Below are 17,961 nucleotides of genomic sequence, written 5' to 3' on the forward strand. Positions count from 1 at the left end.
AGTAGATATGAGTCTAAAATAACATCAGTTATTAAACACTCAGTATTCATTATTCAATATTCATAGGGGGAAAGGAAGAAACCATATTCAATTTCCTTTCCTATCTTTTACCATTCTTGTAGAATCTAGAGAGAAATACAAAACTAACTAATGTGAGAAAACTTAAATCTTTTGTAGATTGAGTTTTAAATGATTTTACTTTTTTTGTTTAAATTGTTTTCTGTTCAATCTCAGGACTTGATGCGTTTAAAATGGGCTTGTCCAAATTTAAATGTTTGCATGCTAAAGAACAAAGTAGCGTTTTCATAAAAATTTCTCTGAAATATTTAGTGTTCCTTGTAGATGACAGGACTTTGTAGCAATAGCACACTAGGAAGAGTTTCCTCTTTGTTTTTCTTAGATCCTCTCTAAGACATAATAAAGCTTTCTTCCCTAACTTTCCCAATATCTAGTTGTTATAGAAACTATTTTAAATATCTTATAGAGACTGGAATGTGAAATTATTTTGTTGGCCTTTTTATAGACAAGCAAAATAGGTAACTGACTTTTAATATTAAGTGTATTAAAGGCAGATACTCCAAACATTAAAAAGTTCCTTCTTTATTGTTAAATTACATCTACAGGAATATCCAGTGAATTACTTTGATCATTAGATGAAATAAAACGAACGTAATGTTACAATGTTTTCTTAAAAAATATTTTTAATTGTATATGGACACATTACGTTTATTTTATATATTTATTTTTATGTGGTACTGAGGATCTAACCCAGTGCCTCACCCATGCAAGGCAAGTGCTCCACCACTCAGCTACAACCCCAGCCCCTTACAATGGTTTTAAGAGGACTTTGTTTTACATTTAGTTTACTACAGAAGATGTTAGAGTGGGCGGTCACAGAAAACAGAGAAACAAAAACTAATTCAGTAACTGCTGAAAATGCCTTCCGACTTATGATGATCATACAGGACTTTCTGCAGTCAGAAGGACTAGTTAACTCAAGCATGTGGACTGAGAAGGTTGGTAATAGCTCTTTGAAATTATATTTTGGGTAGTTAAGGATTATTCAAAGAAAGAAATTTTTCATCTCCTCTTTTTAGAGCATTAAGTGCAGTAAGCAGGGACTATATATGATGAACTGTCATAGATTTTGTTAAATATTATTAGTATGATTATTTTGGCTTTTACCAGATGTATATTGGACTAGTTTTCAAATATTTATGATTTGTGTTAGTGTTTAGAAAAACACACTATCAGTAAATTAAAAACTGAATGCTTTTATTTTTCAAATTTTCTTTTATGATAGCTTTTAGAGGATATCATGCTGCTCTTTGACTCTCTGTCAGTCTGGTATTCTCAGAATCCAGCGTGGGTAAAGCTCTCTCAAATTCAGATTCAGATGCTTCTGGAATTCATTGGAAGGGGCAGTTTGCAGGTTTGTCAATTCTTTTATGTTATTTTCTATACTTGGATGTGGTATAGTTATTTCTGTAATACTAAATGATAATGCCTTTTCAGTACTCTGTTTTATTAGTTCAAAAAAATATTCATAAGTTCATTTGAAATTTCAATTTTGTGAGATCGGAAAGGAGCTTGAAATGTAGTTAATTGACTATTTCTTCCTCATATTTATGACTCCATGTAATTTTAAGGTTTCCTTTTATAGGATTTACTCATAGCTTATATTAAAAGTATTGTTCATATCATCTACATTTAGTGTAGCTTGCAAGGTCCTAGACAGTCTGCATAGATTATGTTTACATATGTGTATGTATATATTACACACACAGTTTAGTGCTTACATTTTTAAAATTTTTGTTTGTTTGTTTTTAGTTGTAGATGGACACAGTATTATTTATTTGTTTATTTATTTTTATGTGGTGCTAAGGATTGAACCCAGTGCCTCACACATGTGAGACAAGTACTCAACTACTGAGCTACAACCCCAACCCTAGGGCTTGCATTTTTAAGAAAATTATTTTTTATATTGGTCCTTTCATGCTATTTTACTAATCCACAATTTTACATTGTATTTCATATTTTTTTACACTCACCAAACACCAAATACCTAACGGGCTAATCAACGTGGTAGATTTTAGAAGTAAACAGAAGCTAAATATATTCATAAAGAATATTTAAAGTTTACAAGGTTGGAAAAGTTCTATGTGAATTTTAGTCTGTCATGTTTTTCTGTTTACATTAGGTGCTTATGAGACATGAGTTGGATTCATCATAAGTATCCCATAGCTTTTTGTATTTGTGTTCAGGGTGGGTCTGGTTTCTAATGCTGTTGATAAACTAGGTATAATATTGCTAAAAACAGAGAAAAGTTACAATTCTGACTTAAGGTTGCCCTATTTTTACCATACTCTGCCTGGTGTAGTGGTGCACACCTGTAATCCAATCAACTAGTGAGTTAGATCTTAAGGATTACAAGTTTGAGGTCAGCTTCAGCAACTTAACAAAACCCTGTCTCAAAATAAAATGGATAGAAGGCCTCTGGTTTTGATCCCAGTACCAAGGAAAAAGAGACCACTATCTGATAATTATATTTTTTAGTGAATACTTCCTTCAGATCATAAGTATAACACATGCTTATTGGAGAATAAACACAACAGCATAAAGAGGAAAAAACTAAATTATTCAACATTCCATACCTTAAGAGAAAACAATTAATGTTATAGTATATATTTCCTTCCTATTGTATAGTTTTCTATGAATATCTTTTTTATATTATCAAAATTGTCATTTATTTGGGTATTTTGAGTTCTTTTTCTTTCTCTTACTATTATATAAACTAATATTTCTCTGTTAGTTTATTAAATAGTTTATCCCCCCTCTTCTTCATGAAAGTATCATATTCACTATAGAATTTCATTGTTTGGCAGAAAAACTAAACAGGAAAATGGGTATTAAGACACATGATGGTGGGTGGGGCTGTGTTGTGGCTCAGTGGTAGTGTGCTTGCCTAGCATGTGTGAGGCCCTGGGTTTGATCCTCAGCACCACATTAAAATACATAAAAAAATAAAGATATTGTGACCAACTAAAACTAAAAAATAAATATTAAAAAAAAAACACGTGATGGTAAAAGTTTGAATTGTACAGTTTTAAAGTACTATTTGAAAGTACACAAACTAAGAACATTAAAAAATAATTTGTTCTTTGTCTATTAATCCTACTGATACTATATCCTATGATAATCTAACTACTGCAATCCTTATACACTTTCATGTTCATCATAGTATCTTTTTTTTTCTTCCACCAGAAATAGAACAAGGGTAGTTTTTTTGGCCTTTTTATTAATATTAGCCTAATAATTGTCCAAGCAGTTGCAGCTAACATGCAAGGTACTTATTTATTTTAGATGTTAGAACTATTTTTTTTGTTTGTTTTACATGTAGTTACCTTTGGTGTTTTTTTTATTTGATGGCATTACCCTGGGCAAAATGTCTGTTTCTGTAGTTCACCATTAAATATCCAGTGCCTTCTCTTCCTAGGAGCTCTATAAATACTTGCTCAATAAGCAAACAAGTATAGCACTTACAGATGAGGCTAATCCTATCTACCAGTAGTTAGTTATCTCAAATATTTCTCAATAGCCTGCTGCTTAATTTTACTCTTTCAGATATAAAAGTGCAATTATGTGAGGCTGTGCATTTTAAAGAATAGGACCAAAATATAAGTGTTATGAGATTTTGTATAAAAACCAAGATTTCCCAGCTTATCTTCAAAGTAGGATAATGTGGCTATTCATTTAGATACAGAATATAATCTCTAGATTCCCTGTTTTTCCAGTTTTGTTTTTGTTTTTGTTTTTTTAAGCTCAGTGATTCTCATATCTGGCTGCACATGAAATCACCTAGAGAAGCTTTTTAAAAATACCTATGTAAGGCATCACCCATAGTAATTCATTCAATATTTTTTGTAATTTCTCAGGTGACACTAATGTGCTTTATAATGTGGGCCAGAGGAACATGTATGTATGTGGTATGTGTATATCCAAAATTAAGGCCAAGGAAATTATCTGGTACTTATTCAAAGTACCTTAATACTTTTAAATAGATGTATAAATGTAGAGCTGTTGAGTGCCATGATATTCATTTAAAAGCAAAGCACTTGATATTCAACTTTTTATGTGTACAGTATTTTTAAAAGCACTTGATAAAAAAAGTTATTGTTAATACCAAATATTAATATCCAGCAAATACTGATCTAATACTGAATATTAACATGTTTCCTGGATGTAGGGATTTTATCACTTATTTTATATTCTTTTATGTATTTATATATATATATATATATATATATATATATTCATATTGGAATTAAGTTTCTTTAGATTCAAAGACTAAATTGGGGATGGGGGATATGAGAAGGGTAGTGGAGCTTCACTTTTGTAGTAGAGAAGTTAAAGCTTTGAACCGTCTTAGAAATTATTTCTTCCAGTGCTATTTGCTTTGTTAATATTTGCATGGAAATACTGCCTGTAGTCTCTTATTACCTTGGCCTGCAAAGATCTGTTGGTACTGATAAGACTAGCTTTTGGCACAAAAACAATCTTGAAGTGCTGTCTATTCTCAAAATTTCTTATTTTCTTTTGTTCTTCTTTACATTGGAGATAATAATTGAAAATAAGGTTATGGAGTTAAGGGAAAAGGAGGCACAGTTATGTAATTTTTCCTGCTTTGAAATCTTAGAATTAAAAATTCCATAGTTTAGATGAGTTTAAGCCTTCAGTCAGAACTGTGGTTCCACCTGTTTGCCATTCTTACCGCACTGCTCTTAAGTTTGTCTTAAGCTGGCTTCCCTTTTGAACACAAAATGGCTGTCCATAACAATTGGGCATGTATGCTACCTCATTCATAACCTGAGAAAGACAGTACTTCCTGCAGTCTTTGTTGGTGAGAGAGTTCTCCATGAGTGTCTTGTGTTTCAGCATATCATGTGAGTAGAGGCTCTGGCTGTCCATATAAACTTCTTTTTGAGAATGTTTGCATAGTGAACAACTGTGGAAGTTTGAGGTCGTGTTTCTTTGTAGAGCAAAAGGCAGGTTTGTTTAGTGCCTGATATAATACAGGTAATCTCTCTCTCCATAGCAAAGATCAGATAAGCTGACAGCCCAGTTTAAAAGATTCAGGTTTCTTGAGCTTGATGCTCCTCTCCAAACTACCATTACTCTATGTGCAGTTATCATCTAGTCTTTTTTGTGTCTCATGATGGGGATTGTGATTTCAGGAACCGTCCAAATGCTGATACTATCCTTATTACTATTGCTGGAGATATTTGTCCGTAAATAAGAATCTTTATTTTGTACGTTAACATCTATGAAAATGTAGCAGGACTAGTTGTTAGCTTAGAAGTAAGATAATATCTTAGATCTCACAATTTTTTGACAGTTATTATATAAAAGTTCTGCACTTGCAGAGTGAGGTAGAAACTTTACTCTCACTAAATGTCTACTTTAGTCTGTCCTTTCTTATCTAACCTGTTTTCTTCCAGGTTTGTGCAATGGCATCAGCTAAGCTAAATACCCTTCTTCAAACCAAAGTGATTGAAAATCAGGATGAAGCATGTTACATTTTAGGGAAGCTGGAAAATGTTCTCAGTCAGTCAATCAAGGAACAGACTGAAATCTACTCATTTCTGATTCCCCTTGTCCGAACTCTGGTTTCCAAAATTTATGAACTTCTCTTCATGAATTTGCACCTGCCTTCTTTACCTTTTACCAATGGTAGTTCCTCATTTTTTGAAGATTTTCAAGAATATTGCAGTTCAAATGAATGGCAAGTTTACATTGAAAAATATGTAAGTTTTCTTTTTTGAGCAAGATTGCTTTATTGATTTATCAGTTTTACAGAATGTATACAAATTCTGTATGTTTTTTTTTTAAATAAGATTATACCTTATATGAAGCAGTATGAAGCTCATACATTTTATGATGGTCATGAGAACATGGCACTTTACTGGAAGAATTGTTATGAAGCCCTAATGGTAAATATGCATAAACGAGACCGGGAAGGAGGAGAAAGCAAGCTCAAGTTTCAGGTAAAATTTATTGAATGTTTGTTATGGATTGGATATGAAGTGTCCCTGAAAAGCTCCTGTTAATGCAGGAATGTTCTGAGGTAAATGATTATATTATGAGAGCTGTGACCTAATCAGTCCATCCCACTTTGAATGGAGTGACGGGATGGTGACTAAGTAGGTGGGGCCTGACTGGTTTAATTGGGTCATTATGGGTGTGCCCTGGAAGTGTGCCTCTACACTCACTGCAGCCCTTCTCCCTCCTTTCTCTGTTTCCTGACCCTGTCATGAGCTGAGCAGCTTTCTTCCACTGGGCCCTTCCCTTGTGATGTGCTACCTCACCTCAAGCCCAGAGTAACAAAGGCTATCTTGTGAACTGAGACCTCTAAAACCATGAACCCCAAATAAACTTTTCCTCCTCTCAGAGATTCTTGTTGGGTGTTTTTGTCACAGTGACCATAAAGATAAAACAATGTTTTAATGTTTAGTTTTCTGTGTTTATTCTAAGCATTTAATATGCACATGAGAGTAATATCAAATCTGAAATTTGAAAACAAGTAATAGCCTGTTTGTCTTTACCAGTAAAACTGATAAAATTTCTAGCCAGAAGCAAAAAAAAAAAAAGAAAATTATTTCAGAATTGGAAGAAAAACAGCTAGTCAATAATAATTGAAATAATAGTGAAGCATTCTGTATATAATGATCTTGTAGAAAATCTTTTAAATTGAAAGTCCTCAGTAGATACTAGAGGAGGCAGGGTGCACATCAGGGCTTAGTGGGATATTTAAAGCACTGTATATTTATATTAAAAAATTAAGTTTGTACCTTAAGAAACTAGAAAAAGAAAAAGGGAAGTATTTTAAACCTGTAACAAGCAGAGATAAGAAACTAACAAAGAAGAGAAATCCATGAAATTTAAAAGAGAAAAACAATATAGAGAAAAACAATGAAACCAAAATCTAACTCTTAAAATTAATAGTAAAGCCAGGTGCAGTGGCTCACAAATGTAATCCCAGAGATTCAAAAGTCTGAGGCAGGCAGATCGCAAGTTTGAAGCCAGCCTCAGCAATGCAACTTAGGCTCTGTTTCAAAATAAAAATTTAAAACACCTAGAGGTATAGTTCAGTGGTGGTGTACCCCTAGGTTAAATACCCAGCATCACAAAACAAAACAATACCCCCTATTAAAAGAACCAGTAAAACTGATAAAATTTCTAGCCAGAAGCAAAAAAAAAAAAAAAAAAAAAAAAAGAAGAAGAAGAAAAAAGAAAAATTACTTATATCAGGAATAAAAAATGCATTATCACTGATTCCACTGATGTTAATATGTTAAAATGGGACTGCTGCAAACTGCTCTATGTCCATAAGTTTGACAACTTGGATTAATGAATTTCTTGACAGATACAGAATTTAGAACTTATTTAAAAATAAGTAGAGAGTTTGCATAGTTAAAGAAATTAAATATAGTTAAATCTTTCACAAGGGAAAATACTGGGCCATTTGTCTCAATGGTAAATTCTTTTTTCTTTTTAATTTTATTTAGTTTTTGACCTAATTAGTTATACATGGCAGTAGAATGCATTTTGACATAATGCATATCATACATAAATGGAGTATAACTTCTCATTCTTGTACATGATGTAGAGTTGCACAGGTCATGTAATCATATATGTACATAGGGTAATAATGTCTAATGGCAATTTTTAATTTAATGGAGATATTATACAAATTCCTTATAGTCTCTTCTGCAAATTGAAGAGCAAGAATACTTGCTAACTCATTTTATGAGGACAATGTTGCTGTTATTTTGAAAACATGCAAAAACAGGACAAGAAAATTACAGACCAGTAACCCTCAGGAACATAAGTGTAAACCAAATCCAGCTGTACACATAATATCACAACAAAGTGGAGATTATTCTGGGAATGTAAGGCTGGTTCAATATTTGTAAATCAATCAATATAGGTGTCCACATTAATAGACATGTCAAGAAAAACTAAATTATATCGGTTGCAGAAAAAGCTCAACAAAATTTAACATCCACTTATGATCAAAACTAGAAATAGGGGTTGGGGTTGTGGCTCAGTGGTAGAGCGCTTGCCTAGCACATGTGAGGCACCACATAAAAAAATAAATAAACAAATAAAATAAAGGAATTTTGTCTATTATAACTAAAATAATTATTTTAAAAAGCCAGGAATAGTGAAGAACTATCTCAATCTCTACAAAAATTCTACAGCTAGCTTCATATTTAGAGATGAAAAATTGAGGGCTTTCCCTTCACATAGGGAACCTAGGTAGTAATAATGTCCACTCTTCTTACATGTAGTCACTATTTTAGAAAAGATTATAAAAGGCACTCACATAAAACTGTTTACCAAAACAACTATTTGCAGATAGCATGGTTCTCTATGTAGAAAATCCCAAGGAATCTGTTTTTTTTAACAACCTTTTATGAGTTTAGCAAGATTATAGGATATAAAATCAGAATATGAAACTTACTCATATTTCCATTTATGAGAAATGAACAATTAGAAACAGAATTTTTTTAAAGAATACTATTTACAATAGCTTTGAAAGAATAAAATACTTAGGTGTCAATGTAAGAAACTAGATTTAATGCAGTACTTTTTAAAATGTTAGGAAGTTTCTCTGTGCTTAAAGACAGTTTCTAAAATTTGAAAAGACATAGGAATTTTGGAAAAGAAGAAAAAATTAGGGGACTGATGCTACTATTTTAAGATGTATTTTAAGTTCACTGATCAAAACAGTGTGATATTGACACAAGAATACACACATAAACCCATAGAATAAATAGAAAAATATAGAAATCGAGACATATATAGGTTTATGTAAAATTTGACAAAGTTGTAACAGCAATCCAGTGGAGAATGAACATTCTTTTCAACAAATGATCCTGGAACAATTGGATATCTGTAGTTTTTGTTGTGTTATTTTTTTCATTTTTCATAGAAACACCAGACTTTCACTTCATATTATAACTCCAATGGATTATACAGTTAAATGTGAAATCAATAAGATCATACCTGACAAGCTTCATAAATTATTGTAGAAGGAGCCACAGAAAAAGAATAAGTGTGACCTAGAGTTATAGAGTTCCTATATAAAACACCAAAGACATAACACATAAGAGACAAATATTTATGAACTAAACTTAATCAAAATTAAAAACTTTTGTTGTTGTAAGATGCTATTAAAGAGTAAGTAAACAGTCCATGTACTAGGAGAAAATATTTGCAAATAAATTATGGACAAAGGATTTATGTCCAGAGTAAAAATAAAGAATCCACAAAATTACCTATAAAAAATACAATTAATAAATTGACAAAATAATTTAAAATTACTCTTCAACAAAGAAGAAATATAAATGTCAAACACATGAAAAGATGTTTAAATCAATATGTGTTGTAATAGCTACAATTAAACATACAAATAACACCAAGTGTAAAAACCTATGTAACTCATTTTTCAAGAGTAATTATGAGCTGGCTGATATGTTACATTCCTGTACTCTTAGTGACTTGGGAGGCTGAGGCAGGAGGATTGCAAGTTTAAGGCCAGCCTGGGCAACTTAGTAAGACCCTGTCTTGAAATTTAAAAAATAAAATAAAAATTTAAAAAGGGCTGGGTATGTAGTTCATTGGTAGAGTATCCTTGGGTTCAATCCCCACTACCTCAAACAAATAAATAAAAAGATTAATTATGAAAAAGACGAGAGAATGGTATCAATTAATTTCTGAAATGAAAAAAGAGCATTTGTATGATATTTTTGCTAGGTTGTCAGCTTTATTTTCCTTTCAGTACTATTTGTTTTAATCAGTTGTCTGTTACTGTGACAGAACACCTGAGATAAAGATGAAAGGTTTATTTTGGCTCATTGTTTTAGTAGTTTCAGTCTATGATCTCTTAACACTGTTACTTTGCCTGTAGGGACATGGAGGAGGACATTTGTTCACCTCCTAGCAGCCAGGAAGCAAAAAAGAGAGAAGGGGCTGAGACTCTGGCATTCCCTTCGAGAGCACTCACCCAGTGGCCTAAGTTCCTTCTACCAGGCACCACATCTTAAAGGTCCCATCACCTTCCCAATAATGCCACCACCTGGCAACCATGCCTTTATCACATGACCTTTGAGGGCATTTAGGATCCCAACCATAGTATTTTTTTGACACTATGTATTTCAAGTGCCTCAAGTGTGTCGTAGCCAATAATTATAACTGAATGTAGCTTTAGAAGGTATAAGAAAAAGAATTGTTTACTGATATTGGGATATCCCTGGTACATTTCATTCATTCATACATACAAATTGTTTTTTCTTTTTAAATATTTTTAGTTGTAGATGGACACAATACCTTTATTTTATTTATTTATTTATATGTGGTGCTGAGGATCAAACCCAGTGCCTTACACATGCTAGGCAAGTACTCTACTACTGAGCTACAACCCCGTCCCCTACAAATTATTTCTTTAAATGTTAAGGGCTGGGGTTGTGGCTCAATGGGAGAGTACTTGCCTAGCATGTGTGAGGTACTGGGTTCAATTCTCAGCACCACATATAAATATATGAATAAAATAAAGATCCATCAACGTCTAAAAAAAAAAAAAGTTAAGGTCTTTCCCACTGATGATCTTCATGCCAATAGCTGTAACACGTATGCTATGGGTTGACCTTTGCTCCAAAGCTCCCTCTGAGCTGTTGCTACCTGCTGCCCAAGTAGCTGGGTGTAGCCTTGAGGGCACTTGCTAGTTCAGATGCACAGTGGATTCTGAGTCATAGCTGTGGCTGCTTGGAAGGCCGCAGTATCTAGAGCAAACTGAACACATCGTCTACTACAGGTACAAAGATGGGGATCCAGCCAACAGCAGCACTCTATGTTAAGCATAAAAGTTTGCTTTGAGAAGAGTTGGTTGGTTAAGGTAGCATAGGATGCATTGAAAAATAAAGAAATGTATAATCAAAAAACTGATGATATAAATAAATGGGAAAATTTTTGCATTGTTTTTACTGCCTTGAAAAGAGTAATATTTTCCAATCCATTTTTCTTTCTTTCTCACCCATCATCTATTTGAGGGGGTAGAGTTTGAATATCTGACTTATGGTACCAGCTTTCATACATAATAGCTGGATAATCATGGAAGCAAAACTCGTAATCCCTCTAGCTCCAGTTTCCATATCTATAAAACAAGGAGTTTGGACCAGATTAATGCCCCATTTTTTCTGGTTATAAAAGTAAAATGTATTGATAAGAAATGTTAAAAATTTAAAAAAGAAAATGAAAGAATTCATAATATGACTTAGTTGCTATCTTTTTAATATTTTGGAGTACCATTTTGTGATCTTTTTTCCCCTTTTGTGGCTGGTATGTGTGTTTAAACAGAGAAGTGACCTTGTTCTATATGAGATCTTTTATCCTTCTTACTCATTATTACCATTTCCTTATATCATAATATTATTCTTAATTTTCTTATTACCAAATGAAAATTATCATTCCATAAAATAAGTATAAAAATATTTGTAATTTCATCACTGTTAACATTTTGGTTTGTATCTTTCCTGTATTTTTATGTATGTGTCTTATGTTTGCACATCCTCCTCTGTACTTTGTCATCTCTAGGTTACTTATAATACCTAATACAATGTAAATGTTATTTCAGCAGTTGTTATACTTTTGTGTTGTTTAGGGGGTAATGACAAGAAGAAATCTGTACACGTTTGATATAGATGCATTTGTTTTCCTAAATATTTTTAATCCACGTTTGGTTGAATCTATGGAAACAGAACCCATAGAAAAAAAGGACTGTATTTATCTTCCTGTACCATTATATGACTACATAGTATTCTATTGTATGAGATATTTATTTCCCATTGTTGAACCTTATTTTCCCTTTTTACATTATTATTATATAGTATTGAACATTTGTATAGTTATGTTTTTGTGTTTTCCCTAAGATAGGTAGAAATAATAGTATGTCGTACTTATCATAAATAATGTTAAATTGCCCTGACAGATGTTCTACCATTTTATATTCTCATCAACATTTCCCCTATAATTTTACCTTTAGTTTTCTACAAACACCTATTAGGAATATCCATTTGTGCTTTAACTTTAAAACTCTGATGAAATTGATGTGTGATTTTCATGGAGCTATCCTGACTTCCTCAATTTTCTTAGAAATGATCTGTTTTAAAATTTGATAGTATTATAGCCCAGATCATTGATTTTCTACATATCAAGTAACAGTTACATTAACAATATATTAATAATAGCTGCAATTTATTGAGGAAGATTTATTTTTCTGGCATTTATTAAGCACTTTAGATCTTCATCTTTCTCATGATAGTTATGGTCAACCTCCTTTAACAGATTAGGACATTTTCCCCCAGAAAATTAGTTAGGACAAAATAAAGATTGAGATAAGAAAATTTGGGACTGGGGTTATGGCTCAGAGGAAAAGCACTCACCTAGCATGCATGAGGCTTTGGATTCAATCCTCAGCACCACATAAAAATAAGATAAGGATATTGTGTCCAACTACAACTAAAAATAAATGTTATTTTTTTTTAAGAAAAGAGAATTAGCTTAGAGTAGTAACTAAAATTTATACTCAGATCTAACTCCAGGGCTTACATTTTTAACTGTGTACTGCTATACTGCCTAAATGTTTGTTCTTTAACTGTTCGTTTTAATGTAATTCAGTATTGATTTGCTTGAAACAAATTAATGCTGTATTATAGATCCTAATAGATGAGTGTCATCTTGTGATAAACTGTTTTACCACTTATCTCTTAGAAAACTATAAAAATTTTAAATTCAGGGATTAAAGATACATTTTGGTAGAAATTATTATCAGTCTTTTTTACCCTGAAAACTGGAATAAGTATATGAATTCATTTGCTAGCAAGGATGCTGTCCAGAGAGTTGCTAACAAATGACTTTTCTCATTATGAAACACTTACCTATTGTCTTTGGGATTGACTTTTGGGCCATTGGAATGTGATGATAATTCTTGCATCTCCTTCCTTATAAATAAAAAGATATCAAAGGAAAACTATTTCACCTGATAGTAGAAGGTTAATTAACCCAATTTTAAAAATCCCTTGTTGATACACTTTCCATGTTTGAAGTTCTTTACATGTTTATTGCTAGAGGTTGTTTTTTAAGTTAAAAAAATGTATGATAGCTAGAATTATCATATTTCATCAAAGAATATTATTATAATGGAATAATAAAAACATGTTGGTCACCAGCTTCTTTCTCATATTATGTGATTTCTTTTTAAAATATTTTTAGTTGTTGATGTACCTTTATTTTTTATTTATTTATATGTGGTGCTGAGGATCGAACCCAGTGCCTCACACATGCTAAGAAAGTGCTCTGCCACTGAGCCACAACCCCACCCATATTATGTGATTTTATTGGTCAAGTTGACAATATTGTAAATTATGATTCAAAGTGCTTTTTTATTGCCATTCTTCTAGGAGTTTTTCGTGGAACCATTTAATCGAAAAACACGCCAGGAGAACTTGCGGTATAATAATATGCTTAAACAACTAAGCAGTCAACAGTTAGCCTGTCTTAGACACTGGAAGGCAGTGCTACTCTATCTTACTTGTGAAAGGGGACCTTGGGCTGAAAGGTAGGATTATAAAATGTATTAATTTTCATTCCAATTTGTATGTTTTTTAAAAAAACTTATTTTTGTGAATTAGGTTTGGAATGATTAGAGGTTTGTGTATATGTTTGTTGTTGTTATTGTTGTTGTTGTTATGCAGTTATTTATCTTCCTTTATCCTGTGATAAAAGCTGTATTACAGGACATTCAATTCAGTGTTGAGCCAGTTTATTTCTGTCTTTCTGACTACCTTTTTGAGCTAGGTTAATGGTGCTATGTGTTTGAATAGTTTACAGTTTATTTTGTTGATCTAAGTCACTTCTGTTTTACTGTGTTATCATTTTTGCAGTGCTTTTTTAAATGTGGTAAAATACATTTAAAATAAATTTACCATTTGAAAATATACAATTTGGTGACATTAAATTCATTTATAATGTTGAGCAATCATCACCACTGTCTTGCTTTAGAATGTTTTCATCACTCTTAAAAGGAAACTTGATACCTATCCTTGACAACTACCAGCCTTCTTTTTATCTTTATTTGCTTCTTCCAAAAATTTCATGTAAATGGAATTATACAATATGTGGTCTTTTGTGTCCTTCTTTTTTCACTTAGCATAATATCTTTCTTTATATCACAGCATATATCAGTACTTTTTTTCTTTTATGGCCAAAAAATATTTCATTGTATGGATATACCACCCTTTAATTATCTATTCATTGGTCAATGGGCATTTGGCTGTTTCCCACTTTGGAGGTATTATAATTAGTGCTACCAGAATAATTGTTTAAAAGTGTTTTTAATCCTTTTGGGTATATACCCTACAAGGGGAATTTCTGGATCATACAATTCTGTGATTAAATTACTAAGAAATTGCCAAGTAGTTTTCCACATCAGCTGTATCATTTTATGTTCCTACTGGCAATGTATGAGGGTTCCAGTTTCTCCACATCCTAATCAATACTTGTCATTTTCTGATTTTTTTTATGGCTCTCCTAGTGGGTGTGAAATGTTATGATTTTGCTTTCCCTTTTCCTAGTGATCTTGAGCATCTTTCTTGTACTTTTTGGCCAATTATATATATTCTTTGAAGAAATTCTACTAGATTGTTAAGCTCATTTTTAAAATTAGATTATTTGATTTTTTGGTGATTTGTCAGAATTTCTTTCATTTATATATTCATTTATATTTTTATTTACATATATATTTTTGCAAGAACTGGGGATTGAACCCTCAGGGATGTTCTAACATGAAGCAACATCCCAGTTCCCCTGCTCCTGTTATTTTTTTACTTTAAGACAAAGTCTCGTTAAGTTTCCCAGGCTATCCTCAAACTTGTGGTCCTTCTTCCTCAGCCTCCTGTGTATCTAGGATTATAGGTGTGTACCACCATGCCCAGCTCTGTATACATAGACTTAATAACAGATTCTTTTTTTTTTTTTTTAGTTGTATATGGACCTTTATTTTATTTTTTTTGTATGTGTTGCCGGGAATCAAACCTAGTGCCTCATACATGCTAGGCAAGTACTCTTCCACTCAGTTACAATCTCAACCCTTAATAACAGATTTTTATCAGATAGATTATTCATAAATATGTAGATTATCTTTTCACATTTTTGATAGTTATCTTTGTTTAAAAAATGTGTTTTAGTAGTTGTAGATGGACAGCATGCCTTTATTTTATTTATTTTGATGTGGTGCTGAGGTTCAAACCCAGTGCTTCAGTCATGCAAGGCAAGCACTCTGCTACTGAGCTACAGCCCCAGCCCCTTGATAGTGGTCTTTGATGTACAAAAATTAATTTTGATGAAGTCCAAATTATCTAATTTTTCCTTTTTTTGCATATTTTTGGTGTCAGCTAAGAAACCATTCCTAAGTCCAAGGTCATGAAAATTTATCCCTGTTTTCTTTGATAATTTTAGCTCTTGTATTCAGATCTTTTATCCATTTGTAATTTTATTATTTTTTGTAGTAAAATTATTTTATTTTTAAAATGGTGTTTGGAAATATAAACCCTTTTATAGTCAATTAAGAACTTTCACTCAACAGAGAAAGTAAGGTATCAAGCTGTCATTCTGAAAGTCCCTGTTCCTCTTATTTCTGCTACTGGTAAACTTCATGGCATCTTAGGCAAATAGTTGAGCCTCTTAGGTTCTTCTTGTATTAAGTATAGATAAACAAATTTAATTATCTCATGGTTGGTTGGATTAAATTAGATACACTTTTTTATAAAATGGTACTAAGCCAAATGTAAAGTATTCGATGTTTTCTTATACTGCTTTAGTCAACCAATCTTAGTAAGTCAAAGCTAAATAATTTTACTTGTTTGCTTATGAATATTTTTAGGAAACAGAATCCAATTCACTGGAAACTAGCTAATGTGGAAAATTATTCCCGAATGAGACTTAAACTGGTGCCAAATTACAATTTCAAAACTCATGAGGAAGCTAGTGCCTTGAGAGATAATTTAGGTAAGTTCCAGTTACTGTTAATTATTTGTTGAATGCAGGGTGTTGGTGGGCTGGTTATTATTGCTTTATTCATTATTTTTTAAATATTTACTTATGAAAGAAGGATGGCATTTTATAATCGATATATAAATGTTTGTGTGAGTTCAATACAGTTATATTTGGCCTAAATCTAAGTTAACATCATATTTCCATTTATTGTAATTTTTCAAAGAAAAAACAGTTATAAATATAAAATTATACTTCAAATCAATTGGTATGTGTCTTATAATGAAACAATGTCCTTTTCCCTTAGAGAACTTAATGTTAATTATGATTAGAATTCTTAGCAATCTTTTAGGCGTTTCCATTATAAACTTTGTTTATAAAAACAAAGTATTTTTAAAGAACTCTAGACTCTTCACATCTTAGATGAGCCAATGCCTTCTTCTAGAGCAAAGTACATTAACATATTTAACCTAGCAGTATTTCAAAACAGAGTTTAAGAGGTTTCTACGACTTTTTAGGAAGCCCTCCCTTTCCAACCATCTCACTTGTCATTTCTCTTCTTTTGGGGAATAGATCTGTGAAATACCCAAGAATATTGTTTGTGAAGTCATTCAAAGTCATATGTATACTAAATTGTAGTTATTTTACCATAGCCACCTCTGCATCTTGTATTCAATGAATAGGTTATAGATGAAATGAGTGCCAACTTTTAGATCTTATTTTTTTTAAGTATTTATTTTTTAGGTATAGTTGGACACAATGCCTTTATTTTATTTACTTATTTTTATGTGATGCTGAGGATCGAACCCAGGGCCTCGCATGTGCTTGGTGAGCACTCTACCGCTGAGCTACAACCCCATCCCCAAGATCTTATTTTTTTGATTTAACATATTAGCAAATACATTTGATACTTTAAATTAATCAAGGAAGTCATGATGCCCATCATTGTTTTACATTCTCAAATATGGCAGCTATGATGATTTTCCTTAATGCAAAATATTATCCCTATCCATAATACAAACACTGACTTCCATTACATCTTACATAGCAGCAATTATTTGTTGCTTATCTCTCTCACTATCCTGAGTCTAATATTCTTTATCTAGTTCTTAAAATTTAAATATCTTTCTCATATAGCAGACATTTTTTGGTGAATAATTTCAATCTAGAAATTGTTTAAATAGTGGTATTTAATTCTCTCTTTTCTTCTCCCCTTCTCTTTTGTACATATATACAGATATAATTTTATGTCCCTTCTTCTTGGTCTCAGTAGTTTTATCTGTTTGTTTGTCTGTCTGTCTGTCTATCTATTTGGTGGGAGTTGAATACAGGGCCTCAAGCATACCAGGCAAGCATACTGCTGAGCTACATACCCAACCCTCTCAGTTGTTTTAAGTCCAGGAAAACAAATTTATTTTTCCACCTCAGTTTTTCTCAATACCTATTTAAAAAATTTACTCCAGGTATAATCTGTACTGAAGAAAATAATTTACATATTTCATTGTGAAACTGGAAATAGTAGATCAAACACAACAATAAAAAAATAGCAGTATCGGTCTCTGTAAAGTTCCCTCAAGTACAAATATTTCAGAATTAACTATAAATGTTTCACTTACCTTTTTGTCTATGTAAGTATTTTGATTACTTATATATTTGATTCATACTGTTCTTTTTAAAAAATACTTTTCTTGTTTTGTTTCACTTAACCTCAGTACTGCTTTGTAAGCAACTCATTGCAATTATACAGAATAGTGATTACAGTATGGATTTTTCTACTAAATTAACCAATATTTACTTATTTTTGATGGAAAATCCATTATGAATTGCAAATAGATGATTTGTGAAGTGTGT

General features: G+C 31.9%; 1 protein-coding gene across 7 annotated transcripts in view; it reads left to right on the forward strand.

Moving 5' to 3' along the window:
- The window catches only part of NBEAL1 (neurobeachin like 1), a 199,488-nt gene that overhangs the window by 120,205 nt on the left and 61,322 nt on the right, over positions 1–17,961 (forward strand). For all 7 annotated transcript variants that reach the window (XR_014017998.1, XM_081261110.1, XM_081261111.1 and 4 more), the window contains 6 exons: positions 863–1,016; positions 1,304–1,432; positions 5,499–5,804; positions 5,895–6,044; positions 13,521–13,678; positions 16,001–16,125. Coding sequence is in view for 6 of the 7 variants with exons in the window: in XM_081261110.1 (XP_081117236.1) it covers positions 863–1,016; positions 1,304–1,432; positions 5,499–5,804; positions 5,895–6,044; positions 13,521–13,678; positions 16,001–16,125 (1,022 nt within the window). In the remaining variant the exon portion in view is untranslated. The remainder of the gene's footprint in view (positions 1–862; positions 1,017–1,303; positions 1,433–5,498; positions 5,805–5,894; positions 6,045–13,520; positions 13,679–16,000; positions 16,126–17,961) is intronic.

This window comes from Spermophilus citellus (genome assembly GCF_964194105.1).
Source record: "Spermophilus citellus genome assembly, chromosome: 11".
NCBI lineage: Eukaryota > Metazoa > Chordata > Mammalia > Rodentia > Sciuridae > Spermophilus > Spermophilus citellus.